Raw genomic sequence first — 25,011 nt, 5'->3', positions numbered from 1 at the left:
TGCAGGTTTAGCTTCTGTAAATTATCCCTAGTGTGTAGGATAGAACTAGTGTATGGGTGATCACTGGTGGGCGTGGATTTGGTGGGCCGAAGGGCCTGTTTCCATGCTCCATCTCTAAACTAACCCACCCTGGCAATGTGTTCCAGACCCTCTCACGTTTTAGCTATGCCCTCTAGTGTTGGGCATTTCTGCTCTGGGGAAAGGTTTTGACTATCTACCCTATCTATGCCTCTCATAATTTTATATCTTGGTTTAGTTTAGTTTAGTTTATATTGTCATATGTACCAAGGTACAGTGAAAAGCTTGTTTGTTGTGTGCTATCCAATCAGCGGAAAGACTATACATGATTACAATTAAGCCATCCCACAGTGTACAGATACAGGATAAAGGGAATAACGTTTAGTGCAAGATCAAGTCCTGTAACGTCCGATCAAAGATAGACCGAGGTAGATGGTGGCTCAGGACCGCTCTCCAGTTGTTGGTAGGATGGTTCAGTTGCCTGATAACAGTGGTCTTGGTGATCTTGGCCATTGATAGTGTGATAGGCCACTGATAATGGTGGTCTTGTTGAGGCAGCATGAGGTGTAAGTGGAGTCAATGGAAAGGAGGTCGGTTTGTGTGATGTTCTGGGCTGCGTTCACAATTCTCTGCAATATCCTGCGGTTTTGGATGGAGCTGTTCCCAAACAATTCTGTGATGCAAACTGATCACATTATGTAAACAACACTCTTCCAGCTACAGAAGAATGTCGCTGGTGAGTGAATGCTTGTTGCAAATGTAGTTATTGGGCGAGGAGGGAATTGGGATGTGGTGAGGTCTGGGTGAAGATTAAGGAGTCACAAGTGATTGTAGATGCTAGAATCTTGAGCATATAAACAAGGTTCTGGAAGAACTCAGCATCCATGGAGAGAAATGGACAGTCAACGTTGAGGCTGGTGAACAACAATGCTCACTAGAGACATGTTTTGATCAAAGGAGTGATGAAAAACACCAGGGACAACACCAGGAGTTCCTGGCTGGAAGTTGCTGGTGGTGTCTCCGTAAGGTTATGTGAAAGCTCGGAAGGACTGTAATCTGGGGAAGCTATTAATACCGGCAAATGACTGTCCTATACAGGTGGGCTGAAGGAAAATTAGGTGATTTCTCTCCTTGGACAAGGAGCTCTGGTGATCTTCCGAATGCCACATCATAGTGGCAGCATAGTGTGGAATGTGGCTACAATCAACAACAGCAACCTAAAATGAGTCTGGGATCTGAGATGGATGAGGACCTTGATTTACACGTGCAAAGTTGCCAGGTCACATGTAGTTCTCATCTCGATGGAGATTGAGGAACAAAACAGGAGGAACTCAGTTTATAAAACCTGGTTGTTTAGGATTTAAAGTTCATTGGTTCATAGGTCATAGGAGCATAATTAGGCCATTTGGTCCATCAAGTCTACTCCGCCATTCAATCATGGCTGATTTATCTCTCCCTCTCAACTCCATTCTCCTGCCTTCTCCCCATAACCCTTGACATCCTTACTAATCAGCTCTGTGTGATCTTCCCTCTAACTAAAGACATTTCTCCTCATCACCATTCAAAAGGTATGTCCTTTCATTAGTGTTTAGAGACACAGCATGTAAACAGGCCCTTCCGCTCACCGTCCCCACCGACCAATGATCGCCCATTCACACTACTTCTACGTAGTCCAACTTTCATATCACCTCCCTACACACTAGGGACAATTTGCAGAGGCTAATTAGAGGCTAATGAACAAGTGCTCCGGCCGCGGGGCCTGTGGACTTGGCATCATGAAGCCATGGTTTCCGGTAGGAAGAGGCCGATTCGGGAATTCCAAGAATTCCAAGAATTGAGTGCTCCGATCCTTCTGGACGTCGGAGTCTCGATCATCCTGGCGAGAGGGCCTGTACATGGGCCGTCCGTAGCGGTGACTGCGGGGGGTTCAGGGCCCCGACGGGTGAATAGGAGGAAGATGACTGGACTTTTGTGCCTTCCATCACAGTGGGAAGTGCTGGCTCCACTGAAGGTGGATGTTTATGTTGTAATGTTTATGTTGTGTTCTTTCTTCCTTGCTAGGAGAGGACTGCTCATCCACCTAGCTTACTTAGAAGTAAACTGCATCATGATGAATGGCCAACACAGCACCAGGGTTTCAGCCCCTGATTATACTACATCAACTCTCTGGTCAGAGCTAGCACGCTAGCTGGGGATGGTAGAGGCAGGACATCATGAAGCAGACGGCACCACTCAACCCCAAGTTGGAGTGAAATGGATGAATGGATGGATGGATGGATGGATGGATGGATGGATGGATGGATGGATGGATGGATGGATGGATGGAAGATCCTACATACCTGCACGTCTTTGGAATGTGGGAGGAAACCGGAGCACCAGTTGTGTTATGAGGTTATAAGAATAATAAGTTTTCAGACCAGTGAGGTTAAAAATGTCACTGCTGATGAATTGTACATTTCCTACGAAGAATGTGGGAGGACAATTTGGTTTGGTTTAGTTTAGTTTATTATTGTCATGCATACCGAGGTACAGTGAAAAACATTTGTTTGCATGCTATCCAGTCAATTGAAAATCCTGTCAAAATCCTGCACAAAGAAGTGCAGGGCTGAATTTCTTAGGGGGGATTAAGACACCCAGTAATATGTGCAAAATGGCTGTTTCTTAACCCAATTTTCAGCTGCAAAACATCATTTTCATGGAGTTGTATAGTTGAGTTTCCAGGGCTACTTGTGTGTTGAGTCATACAGTATGCAAAGTGGCCCTTCTGCCCACCTAGCCCATACCGACCAACATGCCCCATCTCCACCAGTCCCACCTGGCTGCATTTGCCCCATATCCCTCTAAACCTATCCTATCCATGTACCTTCTCTAAATGTTTTTTAAACGTTGTGATAGCACCTGCCCCAACTACCTCCTCAGGCAGCTCGTTCCATAATACGCACTTCCCTTTGTGTAAAAAAAGTTGCCCCTCAGGTTCCATTTAGATCTTTCTCCTCTCACCTTAAACCTTTGTCATCTGGTTTTCATTAATTGGGCATTCTTTGACCTAGAATACCCCTACTCTGGGTAAAAGACACTGTGCATCTACCCTGTCTCTTTCACAGCGTGGAAACAGGCCCTTCGGCCCAACTTGACCACACAGGCCAACATGTCCCATTTACACTAGCCGCACCTGTGGTGTTTGGCCCATATCCCGCTTAACACGTCCTATCCATGTAATCCATATATCCATGTATCTCATGATCCTATATAAAATACATGTGGCTGGAATTGTGCAGGGAATAGTAGATTTTGCAGATTTTATTTTTGAAAAGCACCAGATGATTTAATGTAGAATAGTTACAGTACGTCTTTTAGTTGAATACTGACTCCTTGTATAGTGTGGTTAACAATTTACTTTGGCTCTGTCACTGCAGAATTTCTCTCCTGTTGGAAACAACACAAGGTAGCTCCAAGCCCTCTACATTATTACGTAATTAACATTTTCAGAAGAAATAATGGAGAATTTTAATGAAGATATCTCTACATTTTATAATTGGGACAGTTTTCACTGGACCCCTATTTGAACCAGGAATATTACATAACTATGGACTATTAATGTCCAAGTATTAATCTTTTTCTGCAATGTGGAATGTTGGGTTTGGATTCCATCTGATTGGTATGCCATGTGTATATCCAAAGTCTGGAACTGTTGATCCAATTTAAAGTTTTATGGTTACTCTTTGTCTGCTGTGGTTAGATTATAGACACTGGAAAAATCACACACTGTGGTGAAGAATTTAGGGGGGAAAGTTATTTTCGCGCCAAAATTACAAAGAGAGGACTACAAAGGTTTCTCTGTCACTTCTAACTAACATCTGACCTTTCTGTCCTGGGCATCCTCCACTGTCAGAGTGAGGCCACGTGCAAATTGTGCAAAAATCTGTAAAATTGACTATTCCCTGCACCTCATATTTTGCTTGGGCAGCTTACAACCCAGCGGTATTAATATTGATTTCTCTAATTTAAAGCAACGCATTCCCGCTCTCTCTCCGTACCTCCTCCACCCTACCTTGCCCTGCTAGTTTCACTGTTTACATCAATTTGTTAATGCCTCTTCCACAGCCAACAATGGACCTTTGTGGGCTCCACCTTTCCTGGCTCTGATTGGTTCTGAACCTTTCAATACCTCTAGTTTCCCTCTCCCCTGACTCAGTCTGAAGGATCTCGACCCGAAGTGTAACCTATTTTTTTCTCCAGAGATGCTGCCCGACCCAGTGAGTTGGTGCAGCATTTTGTGTCTAGCTACATTGAAATAAATAACCATTTGTGATGTATTGCAGCAATTTAAAATGTAATACATTTAGTATAAGTTTAGCTTAGTTTAGAGATACAGCATGGAAACAGGCTCGTCAGCTCACTAATCCTGTGCCGACCAGCCATCCCCGTGCACCAGTACTATCCTACACACACTAGGGACAATTTACAATTATACCAAGCCAATTAACCTGCAAACCTGCACGTCTTTGGAGTGTTTCAGGAAACCAGAGCACCTGGAGAAAACCCACGCAGTTCACGGGGAGAACGTACAAACTCCATACTATCAGCACCTGTAGTTAGGATCGAACCTTGATCGCTGGCGCTGTGAGGCAGCAACTCCACCACTGCGCCACCGTTCTGCATTTTTTACTTAGTTCCAGCTAATTTTCTACTTAATTTAGTTTAGTTTAGCAGCCCAGCTTTGTTGAAGTTAGTCTTACATTTACAATGTTGTAAAAGAATACTGAGAATATAATTTGGGGCAATCATCCAACATTCCATGAAGTGCAAACAGACCCAGATTGTGAATAGAAACTCATTCTGTTCCGCTACAAACCTTCTTTCGATTCAGGGCCAAGAAGGCCAGGCACACTCGGAGCACCAGGATCCAAAGGTCCATAGGGAGACTCTTCCTCCTCATAGCCACTGCCATAGGTTTCAAACACACTGTTCTCGGAAGGGTCCAGCCTACCGACTTCCACCTTATGATTGAAAAGTTAAAGATTTATATATATACACACAACGGCAATCAAAGCAAAATGTAGAAACAAAGAACTGCAGATGCCGGTTTATACTAAAGATAGACACAAAGTGCTGGAGTAACTCAGCGGTTCAGGCATCATCTCTGGAGAAAAAGGATGGGAATGACGACTGATGGGAGAAGGGTCCCAAGAAGAAACGTCACCTATTCCTTTTTCTCCCGAGATGCTGCCTGACCCGCTGAGTTACTCCAGCACTTTGTGTCCATCTTTGGCAATCAAGGGAAATCCCTTTTAGTGAATCTACCACGTTCTACCACACGAGGGCTCTGGAGACTGAAACTCTCAAAAGTTCTTGAAAGTTTATTACAAACATACGAGCTAATTAATGAAAGACCTTATCTTGTTTGAATGTTAACCATTTGTTTGATCTCTGAGAAGTTATACAGTATTTGTAATTAAAAAAACCCTGGGTACGATCTTTGTTATTGTTTTCTCTTTCATCACCTGTGTTTCAATAGGTACTTTCTGTTTTTTTTAGACTTTCGAGATACAGCGCAGAACCAGGCCCATCGGCACACTGAGTCTGCCTAACCAGCAATCACGCCATACACTAGCGCTATCCTACACACTAGGGAGAATTTACAGCTTACCAAAGCCAATTAACCTACAAAACCTGTACGTTTTTGGAGCGTGGGAGGAAACCGGAGTAACTGGAGAAAACCCACGTGGTCACAGGGAGAAGGTACAAACTTTGTACAGACAGCACCGGTAGTCAGGAGCGAACCCGGATCTCTGGCACTGAGGTAGCAACTCTACTGCTGCGCCACTGTTCCGCCCTATTGAAAGGATATTGCAAAACTACAAACTTACTAATGAAAGAACAAATATTGTTTTGGTGCCAACCATATGAGGACATATATTTGGAATTAAAATACAGTGACTTTGATCTTTGCTATGTTTTCCTCTTTCGTCAACTGTCTTTCAATAGGTGGCTTCTGGATCTTGAGGCAGAAGGATGTGGATTCATGATGTACCACAACTATTTTATAGCCTTTATATGACAACGTGCTTGCTGAATTTTTTTCCTGAATGCCCAGGATCTAGTTTCAAATTCAAGTGAGTTTATTGTCATGTGTCCCTGATAGGACAATGACATTTTTGCTTTGCTTCAGCACAACAGAACATAGTAGGCATTGACTACAAAACAGATCAGAGTGTCCATATACCATTATATAAATATATACACACATGAATGAATTGTGATATATAAATAGATTCATCTAACAATTTCTCTATAACTATCCTACCTAATTTTTAATTCTGAAACACCCTGATTTATCTTTTGTACTCAAAGAAATGCTCGCCAATATTATGACATAGTTGGGTGGCGAAGATGGTGTATGGTATACTTGCCTTCGTTGCTAGGAGCATTGAGAATAAGAGTCAGGAAGTTATAACGCAGATCCATAAACTTGGTTAGGCCGCACCAGGAGTATTGCGTGCAGTTCTGGTCGCCCCATTACAGCAAAGAAGTGGGGGGTTTGGAGAGTGTGCAGAGGAGGTTTCCCAGAATGCTGCCTGGATTAGAGAGTTTCAGCTACAGGGAGAGAGTGGATAGGCTTGGATTGTTTGGAACATTGGAGGTTGAGTGGAGGCTTGATAGAAGTATATAAAATGATGAATGGTGTAACAATTTACTATAGGGTATATAAGGTAGAATCTTATCCCCAGGGTGGAACTGTCCAACACTAGAAGGCATAGCTTTAAGGTGAGAGGGGGAAAGTTTAATGGAGATGTGCAGAGCAAGTTTTTTTTTACACAGAATGGTGGGGGTCTGAAGGGGTGGTGGTGGAGGCAGATATAATAGTAGTGCATAGGAGGCTTTTAGATAGGCACATGAAAGTGTAGGAAATAAAAGGATATGGATAATGTACAGGCCGATGAGATCAGTTTAACTAGGCATCAAGTACAGCACAGACACTGTGGGCCGAATGGACTGTTGATGTGCTGTACTGTTCTATTTTCTCCGTAGGAAACGGAAGCTTCAGTGTGTCACACAACACATGGTAGAAACGAGGAACTGCAGATGCTGGTTTACCATAAAAGACAGAGTGCTGGAGTAACTCAGCTGGTCAGAGAACATGAGCAGGTGACGTTTCAGGTCAGGACCCTTCTTCAGACTGATTGTAGGGGGGTGGAGGTGTGGATAAGAAAGCTGCAATAGAGGAGAGGCAGGACCAAGTGTGGCCAGTTATAGGTGAACACATGCGAGGAGGAGGAGGTTTTAAACAGGCAGATGGTTGGATAAAGTCAAAAGAAGTCAAAATGATTGAAGAGATGCGAATTGTGAAGCCAGAGGAAGGAATGTCAGTGGAAAGAGAGTGAAGGGGAATGAGACTGATGGTGGGATCATGTTGGAGGTGATGGAAATGTCGGAGGATGATGTGTTGGATGCAGAGGCTGGTGGGATGTAAGGAATAGTCTTCAATATGCAGTCCTGGACCTTGAGATGTGCAACTTGTGGCTACTGACAGCTTCATGCACTGGAGGATCAGCAGGTTTTGGGCAAATCTGAGAGCATGTTTCACCGAGCAACAGTTAATGTTTGTATCAGTGTCTCTCTGAGAACAGTCTACAAAGCAAAGAGTCCTGTGTTACGCACCCATATAGGATGCATAGAATATAGCCATGATCATATTGAATGGCGGTGCAGGCTCGAAGGGCCGAATGGCCTACTCCTGCACCTATTTTCTATGTTTCTATAGAACAGCACAGCACAGACCTAGAAGGAGCAGGCCTTTGATAATGATATCCAGAACTGAGTACATCTAATGCATCTGGTATTCAAGGCAGCACAGTGGCACAGCAGTAGAGTTGCTGTCTTACAGCGCCAGAGACCCACGTTTGATCCCGACTACAGGTGCTGTCTGTACAGAGTTTATACATTCTCCCAGCGATGTGTGAGTTTTCTCCAGGTGCTTCAGTTGGAACATCCCAAAGACAATTGGCTTCTGTTAATTGTAAAATTGTCCCTCGTGTGCTGGAGTGTTATGCCCCTGTCCCACTTGGGAAACCTGAACGGAAACCTCTGGAGACTTTGCGACCCACCCAAGGTTTCCGTGCGGTTCCCGGAGGTTTTTGTCAGTCTCCCTACCTGCTTCCACTACCTGCAACCTCTGGCAACCACCTGCAACCTCCGGGAACCGCACAGAAACCTTGGATGGGGCGCAAAGTCTCCAGAGGTTTCCATTCAGGTTTCCTAAGTGGGACAGGGGCATTAGTCTATAGGATGATTGCTGGTCGGCACAGGCACAGTGGGCCAAAGGGCCTGCTTCCACACTGTTTCCTCTAAAGTCTAAATTCCAAACTGAGCAGTCCCAACCACAGGGAAGACGCAGGAATAAGTTCAACTCAAAAAAGGCTTTGACTAGAATCATGATAACAAAAGTACAAAGCTCTGTATAAGGGAGAAAAATCCAAGACCGAGCAAAGATACTGCAGAAACCCCAAACATCAGAACTTGAATAGGGAACTCAATTAACACGATGATAATGACACACAGGTGAAAATACTTAAACATAAAACAAAACACAATCTATGCCACCATCACTAGTTAGTAGGGGGAAATTAGTGGACATTAGACAGGAGCAGATTTGGCTTTGACAGGTTGGGGCCATGGATAGAATCTTACAATCTACTCAAACAACGAGGTGAGTTCTGAATTTTTGCGTAACTTTGTTGGAGCCAATATGTGGTGACACTTGTTCACTGTCTGGGTGAGGTCTGCCACATGATTTTGCTATGTTGTGTGTACAACAAAGCATTTCACTGTACCTAGGTACATGTGTCATTGAAGTATCATTGAATAAAGTATTATTGAATCTTTTCTTTCCTCTTCTGTGTGTAGGTGAACGTTAAAATGTTCATTCCTCATGGGTTCTGTCAACTAGCGGTAGAGAGTTTTGCACATCTTATGTAGGATATATATTTAAAAAATAAGTATTTTCAGGATTTAGTTAATGGGGAGTGGAAATGAAAAGCTCTATTGGAGATTTGGTCTAGGGATGAAGGGCAGAATAGACTTCTTTGGTGTTAGATGGTTCTATGATTCTGACTGGCTATAGGCTGATCATTAGTTTTTTTTAGACTTTAGACCGAGTCTGTGCTGACCAGCGATCACCCTGTACACTGGTACTATCCTACACACTAGGGACAATTTACATTTTTTTAACTGAAGCCAATTAAGCTACAAACCTGTACATATTTGGAATGTGGGAGGAAACTGGAGCACCTAGAGAAAACCCATGTGGTCACAGGGCGAACGTACAAACTCCGCACAGGCATTGCTCATAGTCAAAATGGTGGAGCAGACTTAATGGGCCAAATGGCCCAATTCTGCTCCTATGTTTTATGGTTTAATGGATCCAATTATAACTACCAACAATAGTCACCATAAACTGGCCTGTTGTGATGTGAGAACAATTAAACCAGGCAATAAACAATTTTGCCAGAAATACAATTTGAAAATGAATGACCTTAAGTTGACTTTCATACTATAGTTTTCTATAGTGATTATGTTCAACTAGCAATAAGCAGACAAAAACACTTGTAAATACAATATGGTATAACAAGTAACTGCATATGCTTTTTATAGCAAAGAAAGACAAAATGCTGGAGTACTTCAGCAGGTCAGGCAGCATCTTGGGAGAACATGGATAGGTGACGTTTCAGGTTGGGACCTGTCCTCAGACTCTTAGACTTTATACTCTAAATTTTGGACTTAAACTTTATTTTTATCTTTAGATTCATAAACCAATTCAAAAGATTCATTAGGGCTGCATGGTGACACATTGGTATAGTTGCTGCCTTTCAGCGCCAGAGACCCGGGTTCGATCCTCACTACGGGTGCTGTCTGTACGGAGTTTGTACGTTCTCCCCGAGACTGCGTGGGTTTTCTCCGGATGCTCCGGTTTCCTCCCACACTCCAAAGACTTACGTTTGTAGGTCAATTGACTTCTGTAAAAATTGTAAATTGTCCCTAGTGTGTAGGATAGTGCTAGTGGGACGACAGATGGCGCAATGGGCTAAGTGTTCGGCTGGCAACCGGAAGGTAGCCGGTTCGAATCCCGCTTGGAGTGCATACTGTCGTTGTGTCCTTGGGGCAAGACACTTCACCCACCTTTGCCTGTGTGTAAATGTAATGTAATTATGTGAAGCACTTTGGGGTCAATGCAAGTTGACTAAAAATGTGCTATATAAATAAGATTATTATTATTATAGTGTATGGAGTGATCGCTGGTTGGTGTGGACTCGGTGGGCCACAGGACCTTTATCCACGCTGTATCTCTGAATTAAACTAAAACTTCAACATTCAGTTTGATGGCACTGAGCCATGGTTGCCATTTGCTTGGAATATCAAGGATTTTGATCTTTCAACATATCCCAGCAGAGAATTTGGCCGGCCAGTAGGCATATGCCTTTGTACTATTCCTGACAGTTCCAACAGCGATCACCTTCCAAAATACTGTATTTGCTGCCAAGTCCTGAGAATGTGAAAGGTGCAAAATAAATGTACCTTCTCTAATCCAAAATGGACGTTCCTACCAGTGGGAGAGTCTAGGATCAGAGGCCATAGCCTCACAATAAAAGGAAGTACCTTTAGAAAGAGGATGAGGAATTTCTTTAGTCAGAGGGTGGTGAATCTGTGGAAGTCATTGCCACAGAAGGCTGTGGCGGCCAAGTCATTGGGTAATTTTAAGGTGGAGATTGATAGGCTCTAGATTAGTATGTGTGGTAAGGGTTATGGGGAGAAGGCAGGAGAATGGGGTTGAGATAGAGAGATAGATCAGCCATGATTGAATGGCGGGGTAGACTCGAGCCGAAAGGTCTAATTCTGCTCATATAACTTGTAATCTAAAATAATGAAATTGTCTCGTGGAATTCCTACCCACGAAGGACTAACAAACACTATCCCCACATGTGCACAAACACATGGACTCAAGGGCGTATGAAGGAACCGCAGATGCTGGTTTACACCGATGACAAGTTGCAGATTATACCCAGTCAGAAAAATACCCCAAATGTCACTTATTCCTTTTCTCCGTGTAAAATGCAGGCAGCTAAAGGTCTAATAATTAATTTCTAACAATGATATTACAAAAGGGGGAAAGATTTAATAGGCACCTGAGGGGCAATTTTTGACACAACGGGTGGTGGGTGTATAGAACTAGGTTCCGGAGGAGGTAGTTGAGGCAGGTATTATCTCAACGTTTAAGAAACATTTAGACCGGTACATTGATCGAATAGGTTTAGAGGGATATGGGCAAATGCGGGCAGGTAGGACTCGTGTAGTTTGGGCATGTTGGTCAGTGTGGTCAAGTTAGGCTGAAGTGCCTATATCCGTGATGTATGACTCTGAGGTACATGGATAGGAAATATTTAAAGAAATGTGAGCAGGTGGGACGAGAGTAGATGGGGCATTTTGGTCGGCATGGGCAGGTTGGGTTAAAGGGCCTGCTTGTTTCCACACTATATTACTCTATGACTGTTATGGAGTCGGAGAGTCATGCAGTCGTGCATCGGCTCAGCCTGCCCACACTGACCAACGTATCCCAATTACTCTAGGCCTACTTGCCTGCATTTGGCCCATATCACTCTAAACCTATCCTATCCATGTACCTGTCTAATTGCTTCTTGAACATTGTGATAATCCTTACCTCAGCAACTTCCTCTGTTATTGTTAAATACATATAATTAATAAAAAGTGTTTGGCTTGGTCATTTGGATCATGTAGGAGAACAAAATCCAACTAACAATAGAACTAAGAACGTGATGCAAGTGTCTTAGCTCCCTGCAGTCCTGCAGCAGAAACATGTGTTGGTGCTACAACAAGACTGGGCTGTGTATTTGACCATTATAATGATCTTAATGTCAGAGAATCTTGGTTTTAAATCTTGGTGTTTATGTTTTAAAGGGTCTTCACCGACCATCCGTCAACCCATTCACACCCGTTCTACGTTATCCCACTTTTTTATTCGCTCCCTACACACTAAGGGTAATTTACAGGGGCCTATTAACCTACAAACCCGCAAGTCTTAGGGATGTGGTAGGAGACCCATGCGGTCACGGGGAGAACGTGCAAACTCCACACAGACAGCACCTGAGGTCAGGATTGAGCCCCGTGTCTCGGGTGCTGTGAGGTGGCATCTCTACCAGCTGTTTTAGTTTCAGGATGTTCAATTAGTGCCATTGGAACTTCTCCAAGAGAGTTTAACCTAGTTCAAAATATATTTCCAGTGCTATGGAGTCATGCAGCGTGGAAATTGGCCCTTTGTCTTAATTTGCCCACACTGACCAACATGCCCCATCTCTACTGGCCCCTTATGTCTACATTTGGCCCGACTCAAAATATTTTGTGTCTTTCAAAAGTAAGATCTTTTTTTTGTGAAGCAATCTGTCTTGCCTTTGTCAGGTGCTGTCTATGTGGAGTTTGCATGTTCTCCCTGTGACCACGTGGGTTTCCTACTACATCCGAAAGACGTGCGGGTTTGGTGCATGCAATCTCATTCATGAGTTTTTTTTAGAAATCAGCAGTGATTTTTTAGAAATCAGATTTTTAGAAATCAATTGATCATCATTTCTGAAGAGCTTCACACATGGCTGGGCCGAGGGAGACATTTGATGGGCTCGGGTTGTTTTATTTCTGATGTTGGGGAAAGAATAGTGAAGGCTAATAACTAGTAAATAGTGATGTGGGTTTTGCTAATGTGGTGACAGGGAACCGCAGACAAAGCCTAAAAGTAGAGACATGGAATGCAGCAGTGTCGACACCCAAGTTTTAGGGACACCACTCATTCATTATGTTACAGCGTGCACCCATCGTTGTAACAGAGAATTGGATCTACTGTCAATTAAGTTAGACTTGTGGATAGTAATTTTATTCTGTAATCAAGACCTAGTTTGTTACCTAATTAAGTCTTTCTGTAGCCTCCATTCAGTAATCAAGACCGAAGTTTACTGTTAATCAAGTTCCTGTGTCATCTTGTTTAAGAAGGAACTGCAGATGCTGGAAAATCGAAGGTACACAAAAATGCTGGAGGAACTCAGCGGGTGCAGCAGCATCTATGGAGCGTAGGAAATGGGCAACGTTTCGGGCCGAAACCCATGCGGTCACAGGGAGAACGTGCAAACTGAAGAAGGGTTTCGGCCCGAAACGTTGCCTATTTCCTTCGTTCCATAGATGTTGCTGCACCCGCTGAGTTCCTCCAGCATTTTTGTGTATCTCCTGTGTCGTCTTGTCAGCTGAGAATATAAAAGCTGTACCAAAGGTGCGCTCAGCAGATCAGCTTTGACTGGTCTCCTGGCGTGCACCAGTTTTAATAAATGCCTTTTACTTCGAACACCAACTCCACGTGGCCTTTCCATTTGCTACTACAGTTCTGCTCATTGTTTTGGGGTCAGTTTGCGACTGGAGTCTTTAAGGTGAGGTTGCAGAGCAAGAGGGATGAGAGGTAAGATTGTGGGTGTGAATATTCATCATAACCAATGCAAATCAAGAACCTGTCAATCTCTACTTAAAACCCAATGACTTGGGCTCCACAGCTGTCTGGCAATAAATTCCACAGATTCACCACCCACTGACTAAACCATTTCCTCTCCATCTCCATGCTGAGGCTGTGCCCTCTGGTAATAGACTCTCCCACTAGGGGAAACATTCCGTCCACATTCATTGTGTGGATGATAGCAGAATACAAAAATAAATCACTGTCAAGGTTTATAGGTCTGAGATGAGCTTGTTTAATTTATAAGGTAACTTGGTGGTTGCAAAGGGGAGCACTCACATCCTTGGTCAGAAATTCCCTACACTGAGCACGACATTTACGCCTACACCCCAGTGTGGAGCAGAGGGATGGATAGGATAGGTTTAGTGGGATCTCCGTGGATTGTCACCTTGTCGTGGTAGAGAAGCTTGTGTGGAACTGAGATCCTGAGAGCAATGCCGTCTGGAGCTATGCTCCTGGTAGGGCCACCCATGGTGGTAAGATCAAGGGGGAGGTATCTGACAAAGAGCAATCCAACCAAGACCTCAACGGTGGAACAGGCCGAGGATGATGGCTGACCTTTGGCTGGGGAGGCGGATGAAGGATGCAGCAGAAAAGGGTCTCCGGTCGTTGGACTCCATGCCACTGGATTGTGACCCAGATCTGTCAAAGACTGTGGGGTGGCTGTTTGTGCACCAGTCTCCCCACGTTAAACAAAGTAATGCACAGGCGTCCTCCATATAAAGAATAACACCCTGGAGACACCCATGGTCAGCCATGACCGAAAGGGGCCTAAGAAGTGGGATATGGGCCAAGCGCATGCAGGAGGGACTAGTGTGGATGGGGCATGTTGGTCGGTATGGGCAAGTTGGGCCGAAGGTCGAATCTATGATTCTATGAGTGTGGGTTCTTTATGATATCCTCATCTGTACTCTCCTGTGGATGGAAAATATCTTTTCCCACTATGTTCAATTAAAGTAGGAAGTTGGTCCAGTTTCAACCAATATTTCTCAGTCAATGTCAACAAGATGGAGTACTGATTATTACAGAGTATGCTCTTTTTCATGTAGAAATGAAGAAATGCAGATGCTGGTTCATACATTAAAAAGATACAAAGTGCTGGAGTAACTCAACAGATCAGGCTGCATCTCTGGAGAACATGGATAGGTGATGATCGGTTCGAGACCCTTCTAGTCTGAAGAAGGTTCTCGATCTGAAATGTCACCTATCCATGTTCTCCAGAGATACTGCCTGACCTACTGAATAAAGGGCCTGTCCCACTGTACGAGTTAATTCAAGGGCTCTCCCGAGTTTAAAAAAAAAAAATCAAACTCGTGGTAAGCACATAGAATGTACGTAGCAGGTACGTCGGAGCTCGGGATGTCTCTTAGTGGCTCGTAACACTAACGGCAGGTACTCTGGAAACGTGGTAAGCTCGTGAAGGCTCGTGAAGATTTTTCAACATGTTGAACAATGTCCACGAGAGCTCCGAGTACCTACGAGCTGCTATTACTGTAATTTTCCAAGTTCGAATCAGGGGAAACTCGGGAGAACTCTTCAATGAACGCGTACAGTGGGACAGGCCCTTTACTCCAGCACTCTGTCCTTATTTCCTGTTTTTCACATTGTTGAATGGTAACTACACTTCAAAGGTGGTTATTTAGACTGAAAATGCTTTGGAACTGCTTAGATTGAAGAAAAGATCAATCATAAAGGTTTTTACTTTGCTGTGGTTTATTTATTCATACACATGGTCTGAAAGTGATGATGAAATTTTGAAGATTTAATATGTAGCATACTAGCGAATGAAAAGGAAAGATCGTTGTCATCTTCTATTTGGATATTATGTTTGAGTCTCACTGATTTATCATTTCTTGGTTTGTGTTCTAATGCGTATCATTTCCTACACCAATGTTGATTATAACCAGTACAATCTCAGCACTGTCAAGATTTAGAGTTAAAGGATTAAATTTACTCTTACAGTATTGGCTATTGGTGTAAATAATCTAGGAGTCTACATTCTTGGTCAATGCATGGTGACTCTTGGGACTAGTGTAGCTGGGGCATGTTGGCTGAAGTGGCAGGTTGTGCTGAAGGGCCTGTTTCCACGCTGTATGACTATGACTGAATATCATAGAATGTGTTGGTATGGAATATTTTGCAAAGTATAACTCAAATGCTAATGGGCATATTTCCAAATACAACAGAAAATGGATGTCCACCTTGCCCTCTAGAGGGCAATTGTTTGGAGATTTTTTTTGGCTGCCCCTTGGCTATCTTGGTAATGGAAGTCCTCGTAAAAACACTAAATGTTGTTTCCTTTATCCTGTATCTGTACACTGTGGACAGCTTGAATGTAATCATGTATAATCTTTTTATTGGCTGGATTGCATGCAACAAAGAAGCTTTTCCCTGTACCTCGGTACACGTGGCAATTATACACGAAACTACGAGTAAAGTTATTTTTAGAGATAGTTGAATGCGTTTGAATAAGTGAGTTAATTATTCCTCGAAGTAGTGCTTTACGTTTGAGGTATATTGGTCTGTTTAAATGATGGAGATATATTCTGGCACAGCTTGTGGTATTTAATTCCATTCCTTGATTGTTGAGGATCATCCAATTTGACTTTTTAATGTATCATAATAGTGGCACAATAATCTGCTTTGTGCTTTAATGTGATGTGCTGCATCCTCGAGATTTTTTGATTATTTAATTTGCTTTACCATTCATTTTGAAAGCATTATGCACGATTATGTTGTTCTTGATTGATGTAACTTGTTTCTTAAATGAGTCTTGCAAACTAATATTTTTTAATTATTGCCATTTAACTTTGATGCATAACAAATGTGATTATGATGCTTATTAACGAGAATACAATCATTACAGTAATTATTGGAAAAACGTAAGATTTAATTAAGATATAGTTCCACTTTGCATTCACATTGATTTATTTGGAAGAGAAAAAACTACTTGCAACTTGCCAGTCCCAAGCAGTCTGTTCCTCCATCTCCAGAAGTTGCAGACTACAATTTATAAATGTCTCCAACGTCCAGCCTAGTTTTGCTGCAGTAGGAATTCTGGTTGAACTGGCTTAAGTGACACGATGAAAAGCAGAGACACTAGGTCTTTAGAGTTAGTGGACTGTGATTTGAACTCCACAACCTACTGTTCGTTTAAAAAATTGAATGCCATCAGGGTGGTTATTGATTTTTTACATTCCAGAACAGTAGTGGCGCTGCTGCAGAGTTGCTGCCTTGCAGCGCCAGGGACCTGGGTTCAATCCTAACCGTACGGAGTTTGCACATTCTCCCTGTGACCATGTGGGTTTTCTCAGGGTGCTCTGGTTTACCCCCACATCCCAAACACTTGCACGTTTGTAGGTTAATTGGTTTCTGCAAATTGTCCCTAATGTGGAGGATAGAACTAGTGTAGGGTGATCCTTGGTCAGTGCGGATTCGGTGGGCCAGAGGGCTTGGTTCCACAGTGTATCTCCAAACTGAACTAAAATAATCTGCTGAGATGTCTGGTCCAGATTATTGAGTTTGACAAATGTGCCACTTAGCACAAGACTGAATGCATTGGCAATTTCTTGGGTAAGGTTTCATACAATGGCTAAAATCAATATCAATTATCTAATATATTCTTCACAGTAATTTGATATTATTTCAATGTTTCCTTGACACCAACACTTAAACTGAATATTACATTTGGTACTCAGTAGCAATGTAGCATGAGTGATCACTCTATTTATTCAAAAAATCACACTTTTTATACACACTGAGGTTATAAAACACAATTTAACAATGCATTAAAAAAATACAGTTTATCGCGTTAAAAATTAGACCTTAATACTGAGTGCCCCATTCAGACTAATCCAGCTCTTCCTTAAATATACATAACTACTGAACCTTGAGACCAAAATTATCAACAATTTCAATACAGGGTAATTTTTAAAATATTACCAGCAATTAACAACTGTAGCCTGAAGAAGAATTTATTAGGAAAGAGTGAAAACGGTCCCGACCCGAAACATCACCTTTTAGTTTTCTCCAGAGATGCTGCCTGACCTGCTGAGTTAATCCAGTTTTTTACGTCTATCTTTGGTATAAACCAACATCTGCAGTTCCTTTCTACACAAAAGGGTTCCCTTGTTGAATGATACATTCCGGTTAAAACTGCAGAAGGTTCAAAGTATTTTTATATAAACGCTACACATCTAGATATTCATCACTGGGAGAATTAAAGCGGTTACCTCAGGTTCACTAATGATCAACTCTTCTTCATAGTCATACAAAGTACTTGCTTCCTGATTGACATAGTCGAGATCTTCAATGTGATCGTCAGGTAATAATTGTATTTGTTTCAACTTTGTTCTCTTCTCATTCCTCGCAGGAGCAGCAAGAACCGCCTCTAGGAGCAGAAATCCCACCAGTATTTGATAAGCAAAGGTCTTCATTCTTGAATTCTTGAAGAAATAAATGGTACCGTTAACACTTCTTTAAAAGGAAGTGCTTTTTTTTAGTTTAAAATCCAAGAGTAATGGATTTGCTTGTATATTCTGTGGAGATTCTCTGTCCTCCCAGTTCCATTAGATTATGATCTTTTATTAATAAAATTGACATGCCTTGACATAATAAATACATTCCAATCATAAAATCTATTACAAACCAAATACAACCAAAGGCTAGTTTACTCAAGCAAGTGAATTCAAATGAAGTCTTCCAGTGAATATGCCCCTCAGATTACATTTCAGCTTGTGGAGACTACCAATTTGTTTATTTTCCAGACGGGATTCTCCATATGAAAGCAAGTCTGTGTATAGACTTTCACTAATCATGGCTACATGAAATTCCTTTGGGAGCTGACGACTGCGGAGAAACCCAAGGATTTCACACTGGTTTCCTTTTTCAGTCGTCTTCACATAAACTGTGCAGTCAAACCGTAAAATATTGAGGTTGACTTTGTACAGTGATACTTTGTGACTCTTATTTGTCAGAATACCTACTGTGGCCGAGGTTCTGTAAATAGAATCAAAGTCTGAACACGCTACCTTAGATTCAATCTGAGAAATAGAACATTCCCTTAAATTTGATCAAAAATGGGAAGTGGATAATCCGTGAATGGATATGATTTTGCTGATGATTGTATACTGATGAGCAACAAAGCCTTCAGCCCCGGATCATACATCAAGTGCTGCCCACTACTTTTTAGGTCTTGGTGGAAACTTATTATATTAGAAACTGTGATGTGCACTCCATTTTAAATCTACTCAAGTATAATCTGAAGAAGGGTCCCCATCCGAAAAGTCAGCTATCCATGTTACCATTACCTTTTTTTAATCCACTTTTACCTTTTTCATAGGTCATTGGATTCACTTGTGGAATGGGGTTTTCAAATTAAATCTTGTGATAAATTAAACCTTCTTCAATTGGAGCTGGAACAATCTCATTTTGAACGCTGCTCACTATCTCAGCCTTATTTTCCTTGGCTAGGTGAAGTTCTGCACATTCTCCCCTGCAAACTCAAAAGGTGAAACAGTCTTCTCTCTGTGATCCCTGTTGCCGCAGTGTAGAATTTAGTAAAAAAAACTTAATATACAGCAAAAATTAAAAGCAGTTTCCTTTTCCATGTTTGAAAAGATGTCCACAATATCAATCAGCATTGTATCTGCCTTACAAAAGCTTGGCCTTCTTTGATCCAATTCCCTTTTATCATTCCTTCTGAAGGATTCTAGATGATGAACAGTTTGATTAAAATTGGTAGTTGACACTTCAGTACTTCTTAGGTTGATCTGTATTTTTGAAGAGTTTGATTAAAATTAGCAGTTGCCTCTTCAGCATTTTATAGATTGATCTGTAGTTTTATGCAGATGTAATCCAATAAGAAAAATGGAACTGATTTAGATTCTATAAATGTATTGAAAGCCCAATACTCACCCTCAGTTGATATCTTCTGAAATGGTCCACTGGCAAAAAGTAGAGAAAATGATGGCGAAATTCAATACCATGAGATGAAGCTACATTTATGAGATTCAGGGGCTTCCCTTGAATGAACTGCAGCTGGCTTTACCCACTGTGTGCGCTGCTGCAGCTATGGCTGTGTAGACTTTGTGACACAGTGTTTACTTTCATGTAACCTAATACTACCTCTGCAAGTGTCTCAGGGAAGAAGAAACTGCCCACAAGCCCCTGAGATTTCCAAAAGGTTTGCAGTCTAGGCTAGGGAAAGCTTTGCGAGAGTCTGCAGTGTAGCACAAGCATTTTCTGTGACAAAGCTTAGAGCATCAGTGTCTCAGAGACTATTTTGCAATCAAATTAACAATCAAAAATTAATTTTGTTGACGATTGTATACTGATGAGAAACAATGCCTTCAGCCCTGGATCATACAGCAAATAAAGTCCATTATTATTTGAGTTTTGATGAAAACTTGTATTAGAAACTACAATGTTCACTCCATTTTAAATTTACTCAACTTTAATTTGATGAAAGGTCACAACCCGTAACGTTACCTAGCCATGTTCTCCAGAGATGTTGCCTGTCCCGTTGAGTTACTCCAGCACTTTGTGTCTTTTTTTTTTTAAATGTACACACATTCATGTCATAGGAGCAAAATTAGGGCATTTGGCCCATCAAATCTCCTCCAACATTCAATCATGGCTGATCTATCAACCCTATTCTCTTCACTACTCCCCATAGCCTTTGACACCTTTACTAATCACGAATCTGTCAATCTCTGCATTAATAATACCCAATGATTGGCCTCCACAGCCATCTATGGCAATGAAATCCACAGATTCACCACCCTATGTCAGTAGCTATTTTATAACATTACCCACGCTACTCTGATTACATAAAAGCTGCTTTTTCAAATCATGTTATTCGTCCGTAACCATATATAACCATAAATAGACACAAAAAGTTGGAGTAACTCAGCGGGACAGGCAGCATCACTAGAGAGAAGGAATGGGTTCTCATCCTTCTCTCCAGAGATGCTGCCTGGCCCGCTGAGTTACTCCAGCTTTTTGTGTCTATCTTCGGTTTAAACCAGCATCTGCTGTTCTTTCCTATATATATATCCCATGTTTTTCTTATTGACATACTCTCCTCTCTCTCTTAGAACGTCTTAATAGACTTTTGAAATGCAAATGACTGAGCAATGTAAGTGGACCAACTACAATCAAAATTAATTCATTTTTGACATGGTTTCATATTAAGGTTGATTTACTGATTTTTGATAAAGAATGTAAAGACAGTGCTGGCAAGAAATTCCTCCCACAATGGCAGAGTCCAGCGCAGGAGTGAAAAAGGTAAAGTATTTGTACATGAATACTTGTAATCTCCTCACATAATGAACTAGTCCGTTTTTGAATGCCGAAGAAACTAAAAAAGGCTTAGAAAGTTCGGAACGTCCTCAATGATTTTCACCAACTTCGGCAAGAAGCATTTTATCGAGATGCATCACAGCATGGTTTAGGAACAGCTCCATCCAAGACCAAGAAATTGCAATGTTGTGGACGCAGCCCAGACCATCACACTAACCAACCTCCCTTCCATTGACTCCACCCACACCTCACACTCGGCAAGGCCACCAGTATAATCAACAACCAGTCTCACCCCGGTCACTCCCTCTTCACCCCCCTCTCATCAGGCAAGAGGTACAGAAGTGTGAAAACGCACTCCTCCAGATTCAGGGACAGTTTCTTCCCAGCGGTTATCGGGTAACTGCAGCATCCTATCACCAACTAGAGAGTGATCCTGACGTACTATCTACCGCGATGGAGACCAGCAGATAATCTATAATAGGACTTTACTGGCCTTTATCTTGCATTTCAACATTGCTCCCTTTATCCTGTATCTATAACTGTGGGTGGCTTGATTGTAATTCATGTATAGCATGCAACAAAAAGTTTTTTCGCTGTACCTCGGTACAAATGAGAATAACAAACTAAACTAATATTAGAAAACAGGTGCAGGAGTAGGCCCTTCGAGCCAGCACTACCATTCAATATGGTTATGGCTGATCATAGCTTGGGTGATAAGTACATAGATGCTAGGCAGAGAACATCTTTAATGAGGGTAGGTTTAACTACTTCCCTTTGCGTTCAATGTTACTACTATCACCAATGTCAATCCTTTGTCTTGTGGGTCACGTTTGACCCTACATTTGACTGGACCAGCCACAGAGCCTATGGTTACAAGATCAGCTCAGAGACTGCATGCCCTGCAGTAGGGTGTTTGTGTCCCTCCCAAAGCATTTCTTCTACCAACAAGGCATGAACAGTGGTTTGACAAAGTGCTCCTGAATGATGTTTATCTGAAGCTATGGCAAAAATGAATTGAACCTCTCCATTCACAAAAATGCTTGGGAAATACACGCTAATAACTCCTTGGGTATTGTGCAGGAAGGGACTGCAGATGCTGATTTATACTGAAGATGGACACAAAATGTTGGAGTACCTCAGCGAGTCAGGCAGCATCTATGGAGAAAAGAAATAGGCGACGTTTCCGGTCGGATCCCTTCTTCAGGCTGAAAGTAGAGAGGGGAGGGGAAAAGGCCCGGACAAATCGGGGCTGGCAACACATGACCTTGGGAAGGATGGAGCCCACAATGGCCCATTGTTGGCTGGGGAAGAGGTGGTAACACAGGGATACAAGGATGCAAAGAGTGGAACTGGTTAGATGACTATGGCAGGGGAGGAGGGAGGGTGGGAATGCAGGAGTTACTTAAATTGAAGAAATCGACGTTCAGAACCCAGAGATATAAGCTGCCCAAGCTGTTCCTCCAATTGTATGTGGCCTCACTCTGTCAGTGGAGGAGGACAGGACACAAAGTCCAGAATGGGAATGGGAGTTAAAATGTTTAGCAACCAGGAGATCATGTAGGCCAAGGCGGATTGAGTGTAAGTTTCTCCAGAGGTGCTGCCTAACCCCTGAGTTACTCCAGCACTGGACTTTTAACCACCCAGTATCTAGGTAAATGTAAATGTTAGGGTGGCATAGTGAGACAGTGGTAGAGTTGCTGCCTTACAGCGCCAGATACAAGGGTTCCTGACTATGAGTGCTGTCTATACAGAGTTTGTACATTCTCCCTGTGATCACATGGGTTTTCTGCTGGTGCTTGGGTTTCCTCCCATATCCCAAAGACGTACAGGTTTGTAAGTTAATTGGCTCCTGTAAATTGTCCCTAGTGTGTAGAATAATGTTAGCGTGCGGGGATCGCTGGCCGGCAGAGGCTCAGTGGGCCGAAGGGACTGTTCCCACACTATCTCGAAAGTCTAAAAGCCTGACAGGGCAGACACACAGCTCTGTCCTGACTGCTCAAGCACCTTGGAAAGTTCACTGAGTTTGCTCAGACTTACAAAGAGTTATTTATCAAGGATTTAGCTGCTGACATTCTCATTTTGTGGGCACGATGGCAGTGAAACCACTGCCAATACTCCATGATCATCCTTTTCAGCTGAGGCAGGGCAGGGTCTGCAGCAGTGCCTAAGGCTGCCACACTTGTGGTTTAAACCCCCCTCTGCATCTGGTAAACCCCCACTGCACAATCAAGCGCATGATTTTCCATTGTGCTCAGCATCTGACATGTGAAAAAAAGTCATGTTGATATCATAACACTTTCCCATATAAAAGCGTCTGCAGATGCTGGAATCTGGAGCGAAACTCAACCTGTTCAAAGAACTAGGCAAACACAAAGTGCTGGAGTAACTCAGCGGGTCAGGCAGCATCTCAGGAGAACGTGGATGGGTGACATTTTGGGTTGGGACCCTTCCTCAGATTCAATATTGGAGACGGGAGAGTAGGGGGTCCTCACTGGGAGACGAGGACACTTTACCAGAGCAAAATGCCCAGAGGCGGAGGCGACGGAGCTCAACATCAAGGCTGGCCCGGGAACGCTGCCCAGTATGTAACACGTCCAGACCAGCTCCCCAGCAGTCCACCGAGAACTGACCTCTGAAGTCAAACAAAATCTCTCAGGCATGACAGACGAAGTGGTATTCCACAGCCAAATGGGAAAACGGTGTGAGACGCAACATGCCAGAAATATACTGGATTATGTGTCAAGAGAACAAGAACTTCATCAGTAACCTGAAAGAATTCTCAGTGACATTTTAAGGTGTGACTTTGTTCCATTTAGTCATAGCATGGAAACAAGCCCTTCAGACCAACTTGCCCACGCCGACCAACGTGTGCCACCCACACTAGTCCCCACATTGCCTCTATCCCTCTAAACCTATTATATCCATGTACCTGTCCAAATGTCTTTTAAACTTTATGGAAGTACCTGCCACCCTTGTTATTACATGATGCCAAGCAAAACCAAAGCATTTGCATGAAACGCACTCAGTCGCGAGTAATTCATGGAGTTTCCACATAGACAGTGCAGGTCGGGATCAAACCTGTGTCTCTGATGCTGAGAGCCAATGTCTCCACCCAGTGCAACACCTTGGATGATTTTACTTCGGAGTCATGTGAGTGAACGTGAAGAGCCCGTTCAGCACGCATGCGCGACATTGCGTTCACGCAGACAACAGCGACGCAGCGGGAGTCAGGCGCTCCAGCTACAGTTTAAAAAAGACAGACCGCCAGGTAAGTCTACTCTGAGGTCGGTTTTTCTTGGCAAAGGAGAGTTTTTGCTTTGTTCCAACAGCTAAGAAAAATGAACAGAACAAGGCTCTCCAAGAAGCCTGTCCCCTGTTCGACTCCAACGGAGGAGCGTTCCATCAGTGGGGGGCAGGAGGCGGTAGGACCGCTAATCCAGCGCTCCGCCATCCCCGACACTGAGCCGAGCCCAGTCTCGCTAGCGCCTGAGCAGCGGACTGGATGTAAAGCCACTAAGTAGACCATCCGGCTGGTGGTTTCCGATTCGTCGGACGGGGACGTCTCACCGCCGGCTCGGGGCAGAGACAGCCACCTGAGCCTCATGGAGTGGCTCGTGGAGCGTATGCTCCAGCGAGTCGTGCTTCGTGAGGAGCAGTTTCGCAGTGGGAGTTCAGGCACTCCCCCCACAGTGCCTCGTGCACTGGCCATCGCTTCCCCCTCATCCGAGGACAGCTGTGGCGACCAGGGCTGGGCTGGTCAAGAAGAGGGGTTAATGGCTGAAGAAGTCGGGAGTATGCCAGAGGAACAGGAAGAGCTGCTGGGTGTGGTGGACCGCTACGTGGCAGCCCCACGTGAAGGACGGCCATTAGAGCCAAAACTAGCGGCCAGCATTACCACCTATCCAACACGCCCCTACAGGAGCAGGTGGTTAATGATGTCTTAGAACAATATACATCTCCTGAAAATTGTGAATCGCTCAAAGTGCTGGCTGTCAACAACCAAATCTGGGGGCACGTTGGGTCAAATATTCGAAATCAGGAACTAAAACTTCAGCGGATCCTCAGGCTCCTCACGTCAGCCATCACCTCATTTGCTCGTTCTGTGGATGGTACAGAAATGACCACAAACC

General features: G+C 43.2%; 1 protein-coding gene across 1 annotated transcript in view; it reads right to left on the bottom strand.

Annotated features, from left to right (window-relative positions):
* The window catches only part of LOC129706359 (epiphycan-like), a 29,233-nt gene extending 9,546 nt beyond the window's left edge, over positions 1-19,687 (bottom strand). Inside the window, exons 1-3 of the mRNA XM_055650613.1 lie at positions 19,496-19,687; positions 17,812-18,024; positions 4,874-5,018 (exon numbers count right to left, since the gene is read on the bottom strand). Of these exons, the coding sequence (XP_055506588.1) occupies positions 4,874-5,018; positions 17,812-18,015 (349 nt within the window). The 5' untranslated portion in view covers positions 18,016-18,024; positions 19,496-19,687. The remainder of the gene's footprint in view (positions 1-4,873; positions 5,019-17,811; positions 18,025-19,495) is intronic.
* Positions 19,688-25,011: the final 5,324 nt, after the last annotated feature.

Source organism: Leucoraja erinacea, chromosome 19 (genome assembly GCF_028641065.1).
Source record: "Leucoraja erinacea ecotype New England chromosome 19, Leri_hhj_1, whole genome shotgun sequence".
Lineage (NCBI taxonomy): Eukaryota > Metazoa > Chordata > Chondrichthyes > Rajiformes > Rajidae > Leucoraja > Leucoraja erinaceus.
Note: the sequence above shows the minus strand (reverse complement) of the source record. Positions and strands in the feature narration are given on the sequence as shown.